Here is a 22,232-nt window from a genome sequence, read left to right on the forward strand (position 1 = left end):
AATAATAAAATAAAATAAAATAAAATAAAATAAAATAAAATAAAAATAAAGTAAGATAGTTGTAGGAAACTTGGCAAAGCATATTAAAAGGCAGAGGAATATACTTGAGCTCTCACACTGTTCGTCCTCTCTTTGCTTTGCTTTCAGATATCTCACGAAATATCTTCTTTATGCAAATGAAAGTCTTCTTTATGCAAATCTCCAGTGAGGTAGGATTTGTTAGAAGCTAGACTCCACGTCAAAAGCAATCATTTTATCACCTAGAGAATGATATAAAAAACAAAATTCAAGACGTGTGTCTCATAAATTCACAACTCTTCAAAGTGTTTTCCATGATCCACTGGTCCATCCTTACAAAATCCTGATGAAACCAAGTGTTTTTCTACCTGCGAATATCTGTTTTCCTGTGCTCGGATACCTCAGCATCATTTTGTGAGTGGATCACAGATTCTTTGCCGGGCATCTGAGACTTCACAGTATATAACGTGGACCTGCTACAACTGATTAGCTTGTTTTTGACAGAAGATTTGAAATGTCTGCTTAACCACTATTCAAATTCTCTTCCACCATCAGACACATGGATGAAGTTTAAACGGTCATTAGGCTGGGAAGTTATGAGAAGAATTCAAGAGTCAGGGAAATCATTGGATCAGATGTCATTTGAAGTTCGTTATGACTCTGAGATTCAAGGCTTCTGTGACATTTTTATTCTCCCAGCCCAGTGTGCATGGAACACCGACTATGTTTTATAGTTACGTGACAGTTAAACGTCGGTTTGTAAATTTTACAATAAATTCAAATAAGTGAGCTGGGACCATGTTTGTTTCATGCTACACTCCAGTGTTCGCATCTCTCATTGCTGCGGAAACACCAGTTCAGCCCATGTAACTTGAGGGAACTGCGGCGTTTTGTTCTGATTTAGTTATGTACCGTTGTAACACAATTTTTATTCTCTGATTTATTTTTTAGCGAATTATTACTTGCATTTTGGAAATAGTCAAGATCGTTTCTCAAATTTTATGTTTCCGAAGCATAAGGCTGGAAAAAAGTTTGCAGGCTAAAACCGTCTGCATTTTCTGTTACGATAAGAGTTTTGAAAATACATGTGGACATATGTTTTAACAAAAAATTCCATTGTTTTATTCCAACATATGCCTGCTGTTGAGATTTTTCATTAAATGTTTCATCATGGATGTTTTCTCTATGCTCCAACCATTTATTATTTTTTTAAGTTATTTATTTTGAGAGAGGGAGAGAGCATGCGCGTGTGTGAGTGGGTGAGGGGCAGAAAGACAGAGGGGGACAGAGGATCCAAAGTGGGCTCTGTGCTGACAGCAGAAAGCCCTGATGCAGAGCCCAAACTCACAAACTGTGAGATCGTGTCCTGAGCCAAAGCTGGATGCTTAATGGATTGAGCCACCCAGGAGGCCCCATGCTCCCACCGTTTAAATTATTCAGATTCTAGACCTCACCACTCCTGTATTTAGGTAATCTGAGTAATATACAGTAACGTCTGAGAGCAAACTTCATCACTAACCTGGCACTAACCTGTTCAATTTTAATCTTTAACCACTGGGGCAGGGGGCGGGGGGAAGGCAGGCACAAAATTCAAAACAGAATCACGACGTTTAAATGTTTATTAAGACACTGATATTAATAGGATCCTTTATACTTTATAGATACAGTTGATAGGGGCCATTATAACTCCACATCTGTTTTCAGTAAGTTGTCAAGATTTAAAGTAACAATCCATCAAAATTTTCTTGCCCTTAGCATTTGAAAGATAATTATCTGCTTTAATTAAAAGCCAGTGAGGGATATACAGCATGCACCCCCCACAGAAACCAAACCCGCGATTATCCCAATGTTCTAATCAACTGTGCTACACACATGAACTACAGCCTTGATGATGGTAAGGAGCACAAGAGAAAGTCTATGTTAAACTGTCACCATGTTACTTTTTACCAGGTACTGAGCATCTTTCAAATAAAGACATTAGCAATGCTTTACTCCTATGAAAGATAAGAAATATTCATATTTGATTCATTTTTTTCTTGCCATAAATTGAATTCAGGTTTGGGAAGGCAAACAGAGGGCTGCCTGCCTGCACATCTGTTAATGTTTCCTTGCAATACCTGTCTGTTCTGAAGCGATGGGCAGAAATAAGAGGTACCTGAAAAGCACCAGATGAGAAGTTCAGGGACTTCAGCTCAGCATTCACTAGCTATAAGTCACATAAACTCCTTGTTCCTAGAACAGAATGAGAGCGTTGTATAAACCGTGCCCTGGAGGGCTAGATTCTCCAGGATTTTCCAATATTTGTCCCTCTAGACTTCCAACTGCCCTATCCCAGCATCCACAAGGCATCTCTGTATTTTCCATCATAATTCTGAGACCCTCTTCCACCATATTCTTTCCCTGGACTTTGACTATCCACAAATACCATGAAAGTAAAATACAGGCCACCCCGACCACTAAGTTATCCGCTTGTCTTCTAAAGATAAAATTATTCTCCCATAAAGAAACATAACTAATTATGTTTAATTAATGATCTAAATGTTAGAGAAACATCACTATATCACCATAAATTTTAGTGGCATAGATTCTTAAATGTTCTACAACAGGAAGATTGTCAGCCATTATTTTTGCAGCCAGTGGGGAGTCATATTTTTGTTTATCCTTTAAGTCACAATTTACCTTTACAGTTGATATTTTGTTCCAGTAAGATTAAATGATTTTAGCCAACTGTCTTCATGTTTAATTTGCTATGATGCTTTTGAAACATCAGCGCTTTAAAGAAGTATGGAGTAAGAATATGGGTTTGGGGGGATAAAAGTATGTTAAAATAAAATTCATGTTTATAATTGCATACTTCAATGTAATTCTTGTCCTAAAATTAATTCTCTTCCAAGCTTTGCAAAGTCCAAAGTTAAGCGTTTCTCAGAACATTTTCATGAGTTTCTTGAGCTTTGAATTTAGCTTAGTAACTCTTTCATTTGGAAGCCATCTTGAAATATTTCCTATGGAATCCCTGGTAATTCATCAGTCACTAGGAAGTTTAAGAATTAACAAATATTTAATTCATTTCAAGATGCATTTTGGGGATGCTGCATGCATTTTCAGAAATACTATTCGGTTCCAACGTGATTATTTTTCACAATACTTTTTCCTCTCTTTGAGTTATTTTCCTGTTCTCTCTCGTATCAGAGATAAGTACCCACAGTTCTGGGATTGGAAACATTCTTTCTCTGTAACATCCATGACAAATCTCTGCCACACTATTCATTCACTACCACATGAGGTCTTGGGAACCGAACAGTTAAGATCAGGAGGTTGGATACTGTTTACAGACAGGAATCTCGTAAACAATGAAGTAAATCAGAGGTCAGGATGGTAAGACTAAAATAAACATTTGTTACATTGAAGTGAATTTAAAAATGTAAATACAGCAAGGGAATTAATGGCAGCCTGTGAAACAATGAATGATTCTATTGCACCACTGAAAATCAATAAGTAATTAGTAATTGAAGATTGGTTTATAATCCTTATAATTGAGGGAAAAAGGTTCTGATGAGGAAAAGATTGCAAGTGAAATGTCCTCCAGTTTTTCTGGACTCTTACAGGATAATCTTGATGCTGGAGGTGACTGTCTCTGGCCTGGCCTGCTCCATCATTCTTACTGTGTCCAGTGCAACCGGAAATAGAAATAATTGTGTGTTTCTTTTTCTTTTCTTTTTTTTTTTAAGGCAAAATGCAGTGTTCTGTTTTTGAACAAGGCATCTTATTAAAATTTAAAAAAGGAGTTTTTTTTAAAGTTTTTTCTTTTTTAAAAAGATCTGTTTGAGCTATATGTTTCTTGCTTACTTGTTTACCAATTTTTTTCTAAATAAAAAAAATGAGAGATGATATCTTTCATGTGAAACATGAACATGTTGTCTTAGTTTTAAAATGTTTTTTTAAATGTTTATTTATTTTTTGAGAGAGAGAGAGAGAGACAGAGTGTGAGCGGGGGAGGGGCAGAGAGAGAGAGGGAGACACAGAATCCGAAGCAGGCTCCAGGCTCCGAGCTGTCAGCACAGAGCCTGATGCCGGGCTTGAACTCACAAGCTGTGAGATCATGACCTGAGCCGAAGTCAGCCGCTTAACTGACTGAGCCACCCAGGCGCCCCATGTTGTCTTACTTTTAGATGCTGTGTTTGTGTGCAAAGGGGGGCATGATGGCTGAGTCTTCATCAAGTATGTCTTATGTACTTGCTGTGTGTTTGCCTGTAAGCTACCAGCTATGGGAAAGAAAATAACATCTAAAAAAAATAGTCCTGGGAAATGAAATCCTTATTTCTGCCTAGGAAAGCATGTGTGTTTCTGTGTGTGTGTGTGTGTGTGTGTGTGTGTGTGTGGGTGTGGGTGTGCGTGTGCGTGGGTGTCAGTGTGCGTGGGATGGGGAACGTGGGCAGGTATTAGCTCAACCTGTGACAATGCAGCCTGAGGCAGGAGCAGTTTCTTACCCTCAGACGAAGAACATTCTAAGTGTTCTAAGCCAAGTGAGAAGCCAAAACCCAGTAAGAAAGAGGTGACAGGCCTGAAGGCTCAAATTGGCCAACCATGTGTGGAATTGCCTCAGGACTGGGTCTCTTCCAGTAAAAACAAATGTTAAGGACCCAGACATGGAGCCCGAGAGAGACGAGTAGAGGACTGTAACCTGTGAGTCAGCATCTGAGTGTGGCTTTTGCTATCCGTAGTCAGTTATGACAGCCATAACTCAGCATGGGAGGGGGTGTCAGCCATGTCAAAAATCCAAAACAGCAGGTTATTTATCTATGAACGTGCTTATATAAGAGGGGGTGGTTGAGGAGTGAGTATCTATAACACAGTTGTTCCTTAACACACAAAATATAACATATATTATCTATCTATCTATCTATCTATCTATCCATACGTATCACAAATACACACACTATTTTATGTGTGTGTGTAAAATTATTTTAGGTTTCAGAGTTGTTGCTTTTAAAATACTACTCGAAACTCTTATGAATATGATGATAGTCTTGTTGTCTTATTTCTTTTAAAGTCTTTCCCTCTGCAGTTTTACCTTAAGTCGGGCCTAAAGCATTATCACCCAAGATGGGGTTTTGTCTAGTTATAACCAATGATTTGGTAGAACTCTAAATTGGAAGATACATGTCTGACTATTTCCCACAAAAGCCAGGGAGAACCGATCTCAGCTTTCAAATGTATGGAGTCACTTATCTTGGGAATGTGCTTTACCTTACAGGTAGAACCTATATCTCAACATGACATTGTGAAGTGATTTTTTAAAGAGCTTTCAGAGGGGAAAAAAATAGACCTGTAAAAGAAAATGGCATGTATGCATTTGTGTATCCATGAAATAAATGCCTTCAAATATATTCCTCATGGATGTCAAGTAACACGATGGTTTCAGTTTTTTAATCTGCCTTCTTGTATTACAAATGCAAATATCAGAAGGATATTTACCCGAAGGGTGACCAGATTAACATAGCTAAAAATGATTTTAGTTATCCTAAAGCCATGAGAAAGGATTACATTTCCAAGCTTGTTTATACTCTCTCATTCTGCTTCTACAAGCAAAATCCCAGGATATTATCTTCCCTGGGGACACTGTTGCATTTGGATGGCCATGTGCAAGTTTCAAATTTTCCTGGACTTTTTCCAGCTCCACTATGATTTCTTGCAGTTCATTGGCAGCTGAAATGAGATGAAGAATATAAGCAATTATCACAAAAATATTCATTATCGCAATGAATATTCCATTAATGAAACATTCTGGAAAAATGCAATGGTGGTAGTGTCTGACCGTTTACATCCTAGTAAGGGGGAAGAGAAGCAAAACACCAAACATATACATTAACGTGGTTAAAGGTCGTAATAAACACCAGTAAAGAAGTAAATAGGGTGCTATGATAATGAATTACTGGGGAGTTATGGTTCAAGAAGGGTGGATTAGGGAAGACTTCTCAGAGGAGGTGTTTTTATTTTAAGTTTGTAAAATTTTATTTTTTTAATGTTTATTTTTGAGAGAGGGAGAGAGAGAGCACAAGCAGGGGACGGGCAGAGAGAGAGGGGGAAACAGAGCATCCGAGCCCGATGCAGGGCTCGAACTCACGAACCTTGAGATTATGACCTGAGCGGGAGTCTGACGCTGAACTGACTGAGTCACCCACGTGCTCCCAGAGGAGAAGGTTTTTGAAGTGAACCTTGAAGAATGAGAAGCTAACCATGTTGAGCATGAGAAGCTTGGAGGTCCTGGTACACAAGGGGCTCCATCACTTTCTGTTCCTTAGTTCACGGTTTTCCTAGTCTGGCTTGGCTGCTCTACTATCCCACAGCATGACTCATACTTCTTATGCTCTAGTACTGAGCTCAGGCATCTATGTGCTAGGAAGTTATTCCTGAATCTGTTTTTGTTTTTCTTTTCCAAGATGTGCTAGGTCCCCTTTCTTGGTGCTTCCTTAAAAATCCACCAATACCTTCCTTTTTTTAAATTTTTTTTTTTATTGTGCATTTATTCTTGAGACAGAGACAGAGAATGAACAGGGGAGGGGCAGAGAGAGAGGGGGACACAGAATCCGAAGCAGGCTCCAGACTCTGAGCTGTCAGCACAGAGTCCGACGCGGGGCTCGAACCCACGACCTGTGAGATCATGACCTGAGCCGAAGTCGGACGCCCAACCGACTGAGCCACGCAGGCACCCCGACAAATACCTTTCTTAACACACTTCCATTACTGCACTCAAATTATGTGTCCTTATGCCTATACCCTGCCTCATTCCTCTTTATAATCCCAGAAGCTAGCACTTTGCTTCATCAATTGCTGTTGGAAAAATGAGGAGTTATTATTCACTAAAACTGCAAATTAAACTTAAAAAAATGTTTTTAATGTTTTTTTATTTATTTTTGAAGGAGAGAGAGAGAGAGACAGAGAATGAGCGGGGGAGGAGCAGAAGGAGACGGAGACACAGAACCCGAAGCAGCCTCCAGGCTCTGAGCTGTCAGCACAGAGCCTGACATGGGGCTCGAACACACAGACCACGAGATCATGACCTGAGCCAAAGTCAGACGCTCTACCGACTGAGCTACCCAGGCGCCCCTGCAAATTAAACTTTTGAGCAAATTAGACTTTTGAGCCATAGCAAGGAGCCAATATACAAGCTTCTCACTGCAACTCTGCTGGCCTCACACCATGAATAGTAAAGTACGGTTTTTTTTAAACCTACCTTTTCTCTCTCCTATTTCTCTCCTTTGTTTCTTTGTTGTTTGTTTGTTTGTTTGTTTGCTTGGGGAAGGGTATTTTTTTTTCTTCCATAAATTAGTCATTTTTGTTCCTCAGAGCCTACTTGCCTTGGAAGAAGGCAAAAGCAGAACAAGGATTTTTCATTGCTCGAACATTTTTGTTGTCTTTGTATATCTATGCAACTGATAGAGAAAGATACTTTAACATCGATTATGGGCTCAGAAATTTAAAATATTTTTAATGTTTATTTATTTCTGAGACAGAGAGAGAGAGAGCACAAGTGGGGCTGGGGCAGAGACAGGGGGACAGAGGATCCAAAGCAGGCTCTGCACTGACAGCACAGACCCCAGCCCGGGGCTCGAACCCGTGAACTGCGAGATCGTCACCTGAGCCGAAGTTGGACGCTCAACCAACTGAGCCACCCAGGGGCCCCATTCTCAGAAATTTTAAAGTGGATTTCTAGGGACTAGTATTAATATCATGTCTGCATGCTAGAATATAAATTGAGTGAATTATTAACACAGGGATGAACGATTCAGATATAGCATTTGGTCCAATTAATAGTGACCAAAATGAGCTGTCAAATCACCCCGTGATCTGGAGGTGAGGTTGAAGGTTTTAATTCAAGTGTGGCTATGTGGATATATAAACTTACCCTACGCTATCAACTTTACATAAGTATTACTCACCCACTATCTCTGTGGTAGGGAGAATAAGGCATCCCAAACATGTTCTCCCACTTGATGTCTTAAACCCCAAAAACCTGTGAATAAGTTAAGGTTACATGGCAAAAGGGGACTGAAATTCCAGGTAGAATTAAGGTTGCTAATCAGCTGATCGTAAATTAAGGGGATTCTTCTGGATTAGGGAGGTGGGTTTCATGTAATCACAAAGGTCCTTAAAAGTGGAAGAGGGAGACAGAAGACAGTCAGGGACAGGGATGTGACAAGGAAGAGGCGTCGGAAAGATACTATGTTGCTGGCTTCAAAGCTGGAGGGAGAGGTCCACAAACCAAGGCATAGGAGCAGCTCTAGAAGCTGCCAAAGGTAGGACACAGAGTGTTCCCGAAAGCCTCTAGAAAGGATGCCGGTCTACTGACACCTTGATTTGAGCCAGTGAGACCTGTGTGCCTGACCTCCTAATTCTCCCATCAGGTATCTCTGTGGTGAGTTCTTTGTCACACAACATGGGACTGTCTCAGAGTGTGAAGAAGTTTCAGAAGTGAGCTCTGGCTGCAAAGTCTTTGTTTCCTCTTCCAGGAGACCAAACAGCAACACGACACTCGAAGAAATATAGAATTCTATACATGACCTACAACTGCTGTTTCTGGCTTTTAAAAATACAAGTGCATGATTAAAACAGTAGCTTTCTGCAAACAAGAAAAAAAAAAAACTTGGAATAAAGTCATGGCAGTCGCATGAAGCGTAACTCCTTAGCACTAGGGTAAGAATCTTGGAGGCTGAGAAAGTACTAGAATGTATCCACTGCATGTTTTAGTTTGCCTCAAGAGTCTTGCTGCAAACAGTTTTGAACCATTTCTCTTCTCAACTGAGAATGAAAATAGCAGAGGAAGAAGAGAAGAACGTGTAATGGGGTCAAGGCCACCCATTTCTTATTGTGCTGCTGTTGGGAACAGAGGAGCAGCTGAGAGCACTGGTCTCCTGCCTCCCACGTGCTCGGGCGCAGGTGGTGAGTCACCATCTGCCCCAATGGTAATCAACGCCAGCCTCAAACTAAATGGCAACGCAACGGCCAGTTGTGGCCATTTCTGGACTTAATTAATATGCTCACATATCAGCCTCAGAAAGGTAACCTTTCGGCTTCAAAAGTCTAATCTGAGTAGCTTAAAAACAGAGCTTGAACAGAAGGTAACCTTAAACACAAACCCCCACTAGGGTCTGCACACAGGCATTTTTGTTTTGGCGATCTTTCCTGCTCTTTTGAGGATTACGGGGATTTTGCAGATCATGCTTTATTTAGTATTTCTCCGTAACTCCCTGTAAATGAGGAGAATGATAAATTTAGTGATAGAAAGGGCTCAAATACCGGAAGACGGAAAGGATCAAGGTCTTAAAGAAAGAGCAGTTAAGTGCCCTTGCATGGGCATATCTCGCACTGAATTCCATATCACGGGCACCACTGTTTTTTACATTTTTCATATTACAATATCTGATTTTCATAATATTTCTATTAGCACTTTGAACTTACTTAAGAACATCAGCAGGAAACTAGAAATAGAGCTATCAATTTCCTAAGGAGCAGGTCAGCTACAGTGCCTAAGCAGTCATAGAATTAAAACTCACATTTCCAAATTCCCTTAAAGGAACAATTAAAACTCACTTCTACTTGTTTGATATGTTTCATACCTTGAAGACTTCAGAGATCAGTGTGAATTGATGTGAACATTTATTTCTCTCCACTAGAATATAATCTCCACGAAGGAAGAGATTTTGCCTGCTTGAGTCACTGCTGTATCCTTAGTACTCAGCATCCCACTGAATGTCGAAGAGCTCAGTAAATTAAAAAGAGTCTGGAAGAGTTAGAAACCATTAAGAGTATGAAAAAAAAATAGCTGCACTTAAGCTTAATGCAGATGTTTATCCCTGAGTACTTCTTACCTGGTTGAAATTAAAATCTAGGCTTAGTGCTTGACATGTAGATTTACGTGGTTGTTATTTTTTTAATGTTTATTTAGGTTTTTTTTAGAGAGAGAGAGAGAGAGGCATAGTGTGAGCAGGGGAGGGGCAGAGAGAGAGGGAGACACAGAATTTGAAGCAGGCTCCAGGCTCTGAGCTGTCAGTACAGAGCCCGACGCAGGGCTCGAACTCACAAAGCATGAGACCATGACCTGGCACTCAACTGACTGAGCCACTCAGGCACGCCTATGTGGTTGTTATTAAATTAGTCCACCTGGAGTGCACTCCTGCTTTTCACAGAAAGAGGATGCCTTTCAATGATATCAACTTACCTGCCATATGCTCAGCACTTTTTAAGCCTATATATGTAGGGCAGGAGTGAAGATGTGAGTAAGTGGTGTTTTTGTATGTGTGCATGCGTATGTGTGGTGTGTATGTGTATGTATTTGTCTGAATATGCATAGTGTCGCCTACATTTTTGGTCAGTAGGGGGAGCTGTCACCTGTCCCTGCAGCGTGACTTTGTAGGTTCATTTCGTGCAAGGACCTGTACCTCAGTGGTAACTTCTACCAAAATAAAAACTAGATTTTGATTGGGAAATATGCCAATCGGCCAATCAGACAAATTGAGATGCATGAATGAGTAACATAAGACACTTTATAGCACACATTACAATTCTGTAACAGCAAGTCAGTTATAATACTAAGTAATAAGTTGGAATAATGGTAAATCATTAGCATTTATGGACCACAGCATTACTATGGTACATATATACTATGGTATATATAATATGGTATACCATAAACATATATGGTATAATATGTTTATCATTATTTATCTCTTCTTTTCTCATAAATTCCATGTGCTTGGTTATTTGTTTGTATTTATGTTGTATGTGGTACATATCCTTATCATCTGCAGAAATTTGGAGAAACATAGAAAAATTAAAAAGTACAAAGAGAAAAGTCCATATGACATAAAACCAACTTTTCAAAATGTAGCACCCCATTTTCAGTATTTATCTCAAAAATTTTTATCATCTACTATGCATAGGCTCTTATCAGACATTATCTTATTTAATTCTTAAGAATCATGTTCACCCTCAGTTCTATTAACCACATATTCCGGTGAAGTAATCACTACTCAGAGAAGGTAGAAGACTTCTTAAGGTTCACATGACTAAGAAGTGGTTAATCTGACATTTCAGCCTTAATCTCTCAACTGCCGTTCCCATGTAATTATTAATTATCTTCTCCTGAATTACTCCCCTATTCAGCTTTTCTCCCTGTCTCTGGCATGTCAAGTATATGAGATTATTCTCTCTTCAGCTAGAAGTTTCCTCTTCCTCATTCCCATGCTCTGCACTTGAGAACAAAATCTTGCTTAATTTCACCATATGCTAAAGGCACTGATGTCACTCAAAGAACCTGTGATCTTTATGTTAAGAAGTCTAAGGAGAGCCTGCTGTTCTGCTCTGCCCTGGCTGGCCTGGCCTCCAGCAGAATGTTCTGGGAATCTGGAGTGGTCAGTGGTCTTGTCACCCAACTAGAACACTGGGAAACTGACAGAGGCTGAGACTCATCAAGAAGCTGAGTAGGGAACAATAAGCCGAATCTGTCTACACTGTGGCTTTGTTAATGGCACTGATTCTGCATTTACTGCAACATCTAACACAAAATGCCTTATGATTGCATTTGGAGGTATAAGGAAAGATTCTCTAGATCCAAATCTCTTATTAATCAAGATTGCCATCAGTATATGTTACTACAAAAGCTAAGGTGGGTCCTCTATATCAATACTGTTATCAAAATGGAAGTTGAATGATTAAGTAATTTCATTTAATTTTTGGAAACTGCACATGAAATTCATTTTATAAGAAACATGAACCAGAAGCATAAGCTCTGTTTAAATGAAGTTATGATTCATACGTTTTTTTGTTTTGTGTATTTAGATAGTTATTTGACAAAGACTCATTATTTGATAATGAACTTGCCCTAAAGATTCTATTATCTATATTGGCAACTTTTACACTTTGATTCTGCTTTTTATAGGTGGATTCTTGTCTTCATTTAAACATGTTATGTCCAAATTTTTACCATGTTGATTTTGTTCAAGAACTCTTGTTTAATCCGACCCCTGTTGTGTCCAACAGGTTGAATGACTAGCTCCTTAAAAATGGTTAAATATCATTACATTAATTCTATTATTTATTTAAAACTGCACAAACATCTCTAACCACCCTTCCCTCTGGCCCTCCCCATGACTGGATTGTTAGTCTTTCCTTTAAAGGACTGGGACTGTAGGGCGCCTGGGTCATTCATTAGGTTAAGAGAGTGACTCCTAGTTTTGGCTCAGGTCATGATCTCAAGGTTCGTGAGTTCGAGCTGCTCAGCGAGTTTTTTGCTAAAGGTGAGGAGTCTGCTTGGGATTACCTCTCTCTCCCTCTCTCTCTGTCCCTCCCCTGCTTGCACGTGAGCTCTCTCTCTCAAGATAAATAAATAAACTTAAAAATAAATAAGTAAATAAAGGGCTGCAGTGTAATACAGAGTGGGCAGGAATGTGACACTGGGAATTGGAAGCATGAGTATCTAATCTGACATATTGTGTCAATAATGCTTTGAGATCTTGGGTGAGGCTTGAATTCAGATTAGATCATTCCTAAGGTCCCACGAGGCAGTGCAGCACACTGTTTAAGATCACGTTGCTCAGAGGCGGCTGGTTTAAGTTCAAATCCCAGCTCCTACACTTAGCTGTGTAACCTTGGGCACATTGCTTACAGCTTCTGTTTCCTCATCTATCAAATGGGAATAAAAATAGCACCTAATTCACAAGGTTGACAGGTTTAAATGAATTTGTATGAGTGAGGCACCTAAAACCATACCTGGCTCAAAATAAACTATATTTGCACTTGTCATTTTTATCTAATTTGAGTAAAATATTTAGAAATTTGTAAGATTCTGAGGAGCTCAGATATTCTTTGAGCACTATTACATGTTGGGTGTTATACCAGATTCAAGGGCTATATCCATGAACAAAACAAAGATTCCTGCCTCACGTTTTTACTTATACCAATATGTTATAAATATAGTCTCCTTCAAATTTCAGCTTATGAAAAAAATTATTTGCTAGTTCAAGGTCTTTGATTTTTAATCTTAGTTACTAATTATAGTGTCTAGTTACAGAAATTGGTTACATCTCTTAACCCAACACTCTTTACCTCACTTCATACCATTTTGAAGTATGCAGTGCTTTGACAATGCAGTGTCTGAGACATATCAAAGGCTTAGTTAATGAATGTTTCCTATGTTGTAAAAAATTGCTTATGTCTCATGATGTCTTCTATTCCTTACATTTTTTTTTTGAAATTTATATTCTGCCACCACTTCTACAATTCTGTGATTCACCTTTGAATACAGTCCTAAAATTCTACTGAAACATAACCTGGTTTTATTTTTATTTTTTTATATATTTTTTATCTTGGACCCAACAACATTGCTAAATACATTTACAAATCATAATAGGTGGCATAGTTAAGGGGGGGGGTGAATTTTAGTGTGCACTGTCATGTCAACTGCATTTCATAACGTTTTATCTCTTCCTCTGCGATTTATATGCCTTTCATTTATTTACTTGGGACCTCTGACAATGTTGAATAACGGTGGTGATGGTGGACACCTTTGTTCCATGTCTTGTTCATTTCAGGGAAAACTTTCCATATTTTGCTATTATGTCTGGTTGCTGTCGTGTTTCCTTACATAAACTTTATTATATTAAATAACCTCTCTTCTACTTCTACTTTGTTGAGAGGTTTTCTGTGTCATGGGTGTATGTAAAGTTTATTAAATTACATCTGCATCTATTTGTGAAAATTTTCCTCTCCCATTTTGTTAATTTAGTGAATTAGAGTGTTATGTTGGATTCCTGGAATAACCCCAAATTTGTTATGATAGATATCATCCTTTTTTTTATCTCTGCATTCAATTTGCCTGCATTTTGTTTGTGATTTTTGCATACATATTCAGAAAAGAGATGGGCCTATATTCATTTCCTGTAGTCTTTCTTCTTGGGTTTTAATATCAAAATTAGAATAACCTCATAAAATAAGTTGGGACATATATCCTCTTTTTCCAATCCATGCAAGAGTTTTGATAAATTATCACTCACTATCTCCTCAAATATTGCAGCACCCCCTCTCTCTTCTCTGGAACTCTTATTTCACATATGTTAGACCTCTTCACCATGTCACTTATGTATGTTTTCACACTTTTTTTTCCCATCCATTTTACCCCCTTGGGATATTTTCGTTTGGCCTGTCTCCCAGTTCCTGTCTCTTTTCTTCATTTGTAAAAATCTGTTATTAAAGTACTATTGATTTCTTAATCTTAGCTATTTTTTTTTTTTGTTCTAAGATATTCACTTGATTTTTTTTTCTGGTTTCTAGTATTCTATTGAAAATCTCTGCCATCTAATTTCTTAGACTATTATTCTCACCTATTTTAAATTTCAACATCCAAAACTTCTGTCTCTCTCTATTGTCTAGCTTTTTTCTTTTGGTTTTTAGTTACTTGGTCTTGTACCCTAGCATATCTGGTTATTAAAGGCTGGAAATTTAGTATGATACATTTAGGTGACAATTTAAGTCTCTTGATGATATTGCCTCCATGGTGGATTTATTTTGCCATTGGCAGGCTATTAGGGTAGAAGATGACTACCTCATTCCAACCAAAGATTGACATGATATAAAGCTTCACTTTGGCCTCCATGATCTCTTTCCAGTTCACCTCTATTCCTCAGAAATTGCTCTTGGAAAGAATAATTCAAGCTAACAGGCAAGGAAGTTTACCAGAGTTCTCTTTCCTAAGAGTCCCCAAACTGTATCTCATCACTCCTCTCCTTCAGCCCCATAAGACAACCAGATAAAATATCTCCTTGGTATCTTGGCCTCTCCATTGCTGCTTGTGAATTTGCAAAGAGGAACTGAATATATCTGTTCTCTCTTCTCTCCAAGGTCTTGGCCCTCGTTTTTTTGCTATTTATCTGGTTCCTTCAAAGACTCTCCTATTTCTCAGAAGTTGTCCATACTCCTCTATCACACCTTAATGTCACTGTAAGTCCCAGGATGTGGATGCCCTTCTTCAGCTCACTTCAGGTTGTTTAGGTAATCCACCCATTGTGGAGTGTCCTTTTCCAAAACACTAGTCTAAACTTGCAATTGATAATTTATATCTGTGAGCCTTTCACCACTAGGAATCTAGAAGATGATTCACAAGAAACATGACACGAGGGAGAGAGTAAAGGGAAAGGGGCTTTTTTTTAATTTTGAAACTTTTGCTTTAATTTGAATGTATGAATGAAAATTCCTATTGCTATATTTCTAAAAATAAGATAATTAGCATTTATTTTTGTTCCACTGTCCACATATAAGACAGTGAAAGCACTGTTAAGATAGCTTAAAATGCTTAAATCTTATAAACACTTCACCCTTATAAATATTTTTTCTTTTACAGATGTGTCTCCAAGTCTCTGTCCAGAGAAGTAGAATTACTACTTATTGCTACGAATCAACTATGTGTGGTACAATGAGCTTTTTTTTCACTTACCATCCTACTATAAACATTTTTATTTACTGATGCATGCTTCACAAATTTTAATTCAAAATATTTCTATTGTAAATAAGGTATATGTATACAAACATACACTGTTTTACTTTTTTTCTTTGAATATATTCTAAAGTTTGAAAAGCAAATAATAATAAAAATAATAGTTAAATAAAGAGTCTTTGAAGTATTAAAAACCTGTGCCCCGTTCCTAGCTCTACAACATTCAATCAGTTTGACTTCAGGCAAATGATTATTCCTTACAGGGTACGTTTTCCACGTTTGTAAATTGGTGAAAGCAATACCTACTGACTGCTGAGGGTCAGTATGAGGATTAAATGGGCTAATGGAAAATTAAACATATATATATATATATATATATATATATACATATATATATATATATATATGGAACGTTTTGGTGGTTATGGGCATGTTTATGGCATAGATTGTGGTGATACTTCCACAAGTATATACTTATCCCCACACGTTGTGGGCATTAACCATATACCATTTTTTGTATGTCAATCATACCTCAATAAAGTAGTTAAAAATTTTTTTAAATAAAATCTATTTGTCACCAAACATTTATTAAGCCATTCATTAAAAAGTAGCTATTGTTATCATTATCAATAATAAATAGATTATGTTCATTTTTTTTGAAAACAGATTATGTTTTGTTGACTAATGTCAGTATAACACCTCTTTGTATGTGATTTATTCCTATTCTTATCACCCTTAGATTATATCAATTATTGCCATCTTTAGATTTTATCAATACAGCAACAAAAGCTGTTATTCAAATACTCCCTGTAATGATAAGGAAATTGAAAACATTCTTTATTGTGCTAGAATTAGTAGAAAGAATAGGCTGTTTGTATGTTATTTATCTTGCTTTGGGGTGTGTTTTATCAAACTTGTTCTACAAGTTAATACAAATATTTGCATGTTGTGTAATAAAAATACCTTTTCCACAGTTGTAGTCTTTTCTTTCTATCCAATGAGCCACCTGAAAAAACTCAGCTTTCTGTTGATGCCAAATGCATTCACCCAGGGTACTCCCAGTTCTTGCACTTCAAAAGAGACAAGTGCACTCAGGTGAAAAACATTCATGGGAAGGTATCTGGAAGTGATCAAGGTCTAACTTCAAACCAACCCTAAATGAGAGATGTGGTAATAAATCCCACACAGTAATGAAGACAAAAATACATACTCCTGCAATGAACACTTCCTTACTATGGCTCAAGACTTCAATGTCTCAGATGAAAGATGCTCATAGCCATTGAGCAGGGACAGATGAAAGCAATTCTACCAGAACAGTGCATAGAAAAAAATGCTGTTGCGTTTAACCTTTTGCATTATTTCAAACATGCCTGAAAGCACATTTAGTTAGTGAGTGGCATGGGTTATGTTGACTTCACTCTGTTTGTTGGAAACACCTCAGGCTTTCGGATCTCCATCATCCGGGTGGAAATACAAAAAGTTTGAGGCATGACCCAAGCTAAACTCAATCTGTGCCTATAGAACTTTCAGCTTTTTTTCCCCTGTTGTTAAAGATCTCAGAATTATAAAATACACTAGCTACTTCATGCTACCAATAATGTTCTTGAGATACAACTTTCCCCTCTGTTATTCTCCAAGAGGCATTCATTCTGAGAATCAAAGAGCCTGATTTTTTTAGTAGTGCAAATATAAGCTAAGTTGCTTAAATCAGTACTGTTTTGTGAAAAGATTTTTATCTGGGGAGGAGAGTGGATTAAAGGGATAAGTCATGCCTCGGGCCCAGATATACCCTCTGTTCCCTGACTCTGATTTTGACCTGGCATTAACGAGGCTAATTGGCAATATCTGAATAGTGAGAATATTGACAGGTAAATCATAAACAGCTAAAAATAGTGCTCTCTCTGGTATATCCCTAGAAATCAAACTTGAAATAGATGATGTTGAACGACACAGAAGCCTTTCTACTGTCTTCTCGAGGCCACTCTACATTCTCTACACCCTCTTTCTTTGTCATAAGCTGTAAGGACCAAGATAATGCTACTCCCATCTCAAGGACCTGCCACTGTAAGGTGTCAGAGACACTCTTCAATCATGAAAGAAAGGGAAGGGCAGTAACAAATGCCAACAGAGGCCCATTTTCAGATCTCTTGTCAAGTGAGAAAATGACCTCTCTATTGCTAAGCTCTTGTTAGGCAAATTTTATCTTCCTCGTACGTGGAAGTGTTCCTCACTGAAACTCATCTCCTGAACTCAGCCTATTATTTTGACAATTTTCATTAATGATTAACCGTGTGGATCCATCACCATTTGGTGTTGTCTTATCAGCTTGGTATAGTGCAATGATGTCTGGTCAACTATATTTTTATAGAAAATTAAAATCTTGTTAAAAGTCAGAAAAGCTGGTAAAGTTGATCACTCTTTGACCCATTTCAGCCTTTTATTACTTTTAGAAAAGTCATTTCTTATGGACAGAGAGATTCTTTAATCTTTACTGAATTCTCTCCAAAAGAAGACTTCCATTCACAACACATAACCAAACATTTCAAACCCTGTTTGCCTACTGGGGTACCTGGGTGGCTCAGTTGGTTAAGCATCTGACTCTTGATTTCAGCTCAGGTTCATGATTTCATGGTTTTGTGGATTTGTGCCCCGTATCAGGCTCCAGGCTAATACTGTGGAGCCTGCTTAGGACTCTCTCTCTCTCTCGCTCTCTCTCTCTCTCTCTCTCTCTCTTTCTCTCTCTCTCTGTCCCTCTCACTTCTCTGCCCCTCCCTCACTGGCACATCCACTCTCTCCAAATAAATAAACTTAAAAACAAAATCTTCCTTGCCTCCCATTCAATTGCTACCGAGAACTACACATCACGGTACAGCAAATTAGTCCCAATCTTCTCCCTCAGCTTCTAAAACCTTCAATCTCTTCTTTCAGCCCAGCACAAACTCTCGCCTCTCTCGTGCCCACCCTTTTATCCTTCCTTTTCAACAAATAACTCCTGGCCCTGAGCAGTGAAAAGTAGTTGAGGTAGGTTTCAGCTTACTATTCTTACCGCTTCATTTCTCATTCATAATTCCAGGCTGCACAACCAAGCCCCACATTATGGAGACAAAGAAAAAGTACCCCTGGCATGTGAGAAATGTAAGAGATGCTGAATATTCACCTGTCATTTTTTTTTTTCCCTGTAGCATCGCAGAGGGTAAGTTTTTCAAAAGACTAATATGTTTAAAAGTAATTATTAAAGAAATATAAACAAGGAGAAAGGTATTTCATTATCACTTTGTAACATAACTATTGTCCACATTCTTCTATAAAAGATGTCTTTAAGTCTTCTCTCTTACGTTGCCTTGGGTGTTGAAAACTCTTAGGTTTGTAATAGTCCTATAAATTTATTTATTTATTTAAAAAAATTTTTTTTTAAGTTTATTTATTTTTGAGACAGAGAGAGACAGAGCATGAACGGGGGAGGGTCAGAGAGAGAGAGAGACACAGAATCAGAAGCAGGCTCCAGGCTCTGAGCCATCAGCCCAGAGCCCGACGCGGGGCTCGAACCCACAAACCGCGAGATCGTGACCTGAGCCGAAGTCGGATGCTTAACCGACTGAGCCACCCAGGCACCCCTGTAATAGTCCTATAAATTTAAAGTAGCACTCTTCTTTGGCTTAAAAAGGAAAGTATTTGGCAATTTAGCAATTCTCTCTGTTAATACTGTTAATCTAGGTTTAGCTGTAGCTAACCATCCATTGAATGAATAGGAAAAAGTGGCTTTCTTAGTCATAAGCCAGACTTCATACATCTTGACTAAAACCAAAGCATCCAAAACTCAAAGCAAAATTATAAGTGATTTCTCTGACTGCACATTTCCAGATTATGAGGTTTGACTCTCCTGTAGGCAAGGATGTCTGTCTCCCATTAAGCAATTTCAAATTATGTGCAATTTATGTTTAAACTAAAATCTGTAGTTATTAGAAATAGTTTTACAGCCTTACTTGTCCTGGGAATATCTACATGAATTGTTTCTAATCTTAGAGAGGGTCAGGCCCTTTCTACTTCTAAATATTTGAAAACACATCTAAAGTTAATATATTAAAAAAAATACTAACAATTTTTTTTATATAAGGAGATTAGGAGTCCACAGTTCTATAATCTATATCCTGTTCAATTACAAATACACTTGAACATATTTTTGATGTGTCAGAAAAGGCAATAGGACGACTTATTTTAATAAAAAGACCTGAATGTCTCTTCATTCAGTGTTTTTTATTCTTCTCTGTGAGAAAACAGCCGCTCAGATCTTCTGTGAAAACATCTGCCGGCCATCAGTTAAAAACCATGTTACCCAGATTCTTATGGATCCTGAAGGAACAGTGGGGAAAAAAATGATTAGGGGTAAGATAAAAGCTGTTCTTGGAAGAACTACCTTTTTCACTGCATTTAAAATGAATGGCTGCTTCTAAACTGGATAGACATAATTCTAGTCCCATAACATTATCCCTGTTCATGTGATGTTGTGACTTTGAGTTATAGCACTCCTATGTCAACAACAATAGGATTCTAGAAAATAGTTCCACAGAACCCCCTCCATTGGAAGACTTGGTTCTGAAGAGCTTATCTTCCCTGGGGCATCAGTAAAGATAAGCTGGGTTATGTTAGGGGAAACAAACTCCCAATCTCAAGATTTAGCACGTACAACTTTACTTCCTCTCTTGCCCACACAAAGCCATCTATGGGTCTGATAGTTGCCTAGGGCAGTTACCTTCCAATTACTTGAGGATAAGGTTCTTTAAATTTTTTTTTTTTTTTTTTTTTTTTTTTTTTGTAGTTCTACCATTTGGAACTGCAGTCATACAGCGGAGGGAGAAAAAGCTTGAAGAACCCCATACTGACTCTCACCCCCAATGCTTCATCCCAGAAGCCATTTTTGCTCATAACCCACTGGCCCAAAGGAGTCTAAATGGAGACTGGGATATGGAGGAAAGCATATGCAATATTTGACAAAGTCTATGGTCTGTGCCTCAGTACACATGCCACTTTGGAGCCTCCCTCCACAGTGAAAGGTCCAGATATTCCCCAGCTCTCTTTTTGTCCTGACACAGCCACCCTGGAAACCAAGGATTTTCAATGGTGGAGCTATAAAATAGAAAAAGCCTGGATATCTGAGGGATCAGTGGATGAACACTGCTCTAGTGAGCTATCAAATTATATATTACTTGGATGACCAAGAAATCAACTATTATATATTAAGCTCGTAAGTTTTCTGGGGTCATTTTCCCCCCTTATTAATACAGTGTTTATTTGTCTTCCTTCTTCAAACCCTGAGCCAACCACTTTCCCCCAGGCTGCCTGGGAACATACGGGGCAGACGAGACATTGGAGAAAGACCCAGAGAGGTGGAGATGACTCTGTCAATGACAAAAAGGATGAGAAAGGCCACCATCAGGCAAAAGAGCCCCATTGTCTCCAAGAGGGCAAAACCCAGAATGGCATAGGAGAAGAGCTTTAGCTTCAGAGAGGGGATCCTGGCATAACCAATGATGAGGCTCCCAAAAATAGTCCCAATTCTAGCCCCAGAGCCAGCCACCCCTACCTTGGAAGCCCCAGCCCCAGTGAACTTGGCTGCTGTGTCCATGTCGTTTAAAATGGTGCTGGTTGAGAAGCTATGGCTGGGAATAAGCGAGGTCAGGAGATTTGGGTCTGCCAGGCTGATGAGGCTCTCATCGGTCAGTGTCTCTGGTGATTTTAGCACGGTGCTCCTGACGAAGAAGGGGGTGGAGACAGACTTTGCACACGTATACATTTTCAGTGCAGAGAAGACAGAGAAGGGTTCAGGGGTTATTTTGTTACAAACTACCATATAGCCTGTCTTATCCCGAATAATTCAATTAGGTTGCAGGTGTCTTCTGTCTTCCTTGGCCAATCCAGATCACCAAATTTGCTACAAATTCTCCCATTTCTATCTTCAAATCACCCCCTCAGTTTTCTCAGAAACTATTTCTACAGCCTTGGCCCTGTACGGATTCTCAGCTTTGTCCTGGCACTTCTGGGTTCAATGGTCTCTGATGTTTTGATTTATACATAGGAATGTGTTTCTTGCTTTGTTTTGTTTTATATGCTCAAATGAAGCAAGAAAATATTTTAACCTATCATTCTATATGCAACTCTAAATAAAAATATAGCGGTGTGATTAGATCTCATTAGAACTGTTCATGCTAGATAAATATGACAACCTGGGAAGTTTTATGCCTGATTAATTTAGACTGTTTAATTTCTCTAGAATTATTGCTGTTCATGAGTTGAGAGCTCATGAATGGAAATTTTTAGGAAGGTAATATATTTGAATCGGTGGCTTTGTAGGTGTGTTAAAATAGCAGAGATCCCTTTTTTATAATGAGCATTAAATTTAGGATTCATGTACATTTTGGATTAGTTTCATTGTAGTAAGCAATTAATCATGGCTTACCCTGTCCATATTCTTCATTGCTTTTAATAGCTTTAGTCACACAGGGTGGATGAGATTGCATTTCATCAGGAACATTTCCAGCAAGAGAGTGTCAGGGACAATGACTACCTATGTCATGGCTCTAAAGACTATCTTTTTAGGTAATCTTCGGCATCTGGAGAGATTCACTGGATTTCTTGGAGTCGCCAAGATTCTACCAACAGATTAATTTTTTGTAATGTATAAAGAAAACCAAATGCTTAAGTTTGGAACTTTTCCAGAAATAGCCAGTCT

The 22,232-nt window shown here is 38.4% G+C and overlaps 1 protein-coding gene across 1 annotated transcript; it reads right to left on the minus strand.

Moving 5' to 3' along the window:
- Window positions 1-20,807: 20,807 nt before the first annotated feature.
- LOC102960406 (ATP synthase F(0) complex subunit C2, mitochondrial-like) lies at window positions 20,808-21,304 on the minus strand. Its single transcript, XM_042963480.1, has one exon. The coding sequence runs from the start codon at window positions 21,294-21,296 to the stop codon at window positions 20,808-20,810; it is 489 nt and encodes a 162-aa protein (XP_042819414.1). The 5' UTR covers window positions 21,297-21,304.
- Between the last annotated feature and the right edge of the window lie 928 nt (window positions 21,305-22,232).

The sequence above is a fragment of the Panthera tigris genome, chromosome D4 (genome assembly GCF_018350195.1).
Source record: "Panthera tigris isolate Pti1 chromosome D4, P.tigris_Pti1_mat1.1, whole genome shotgun sequence".
Classification (NCBI taxonomy): Eukaryota; Metazoa; Chordata; class Mammalia; order Carnivora; family Felidae; genus Panthera; species Panthera tigris.

Excerpts from the sequence above, each read along its gene's own strand:
- LOC102960406 (XM_042963480.1), bottom strand. The coding sequence starts at position 21,296 with ATGTATACGTGTGCAAAGTCTGTCTCCACCCCCTTCTTCGTCAGGAGC.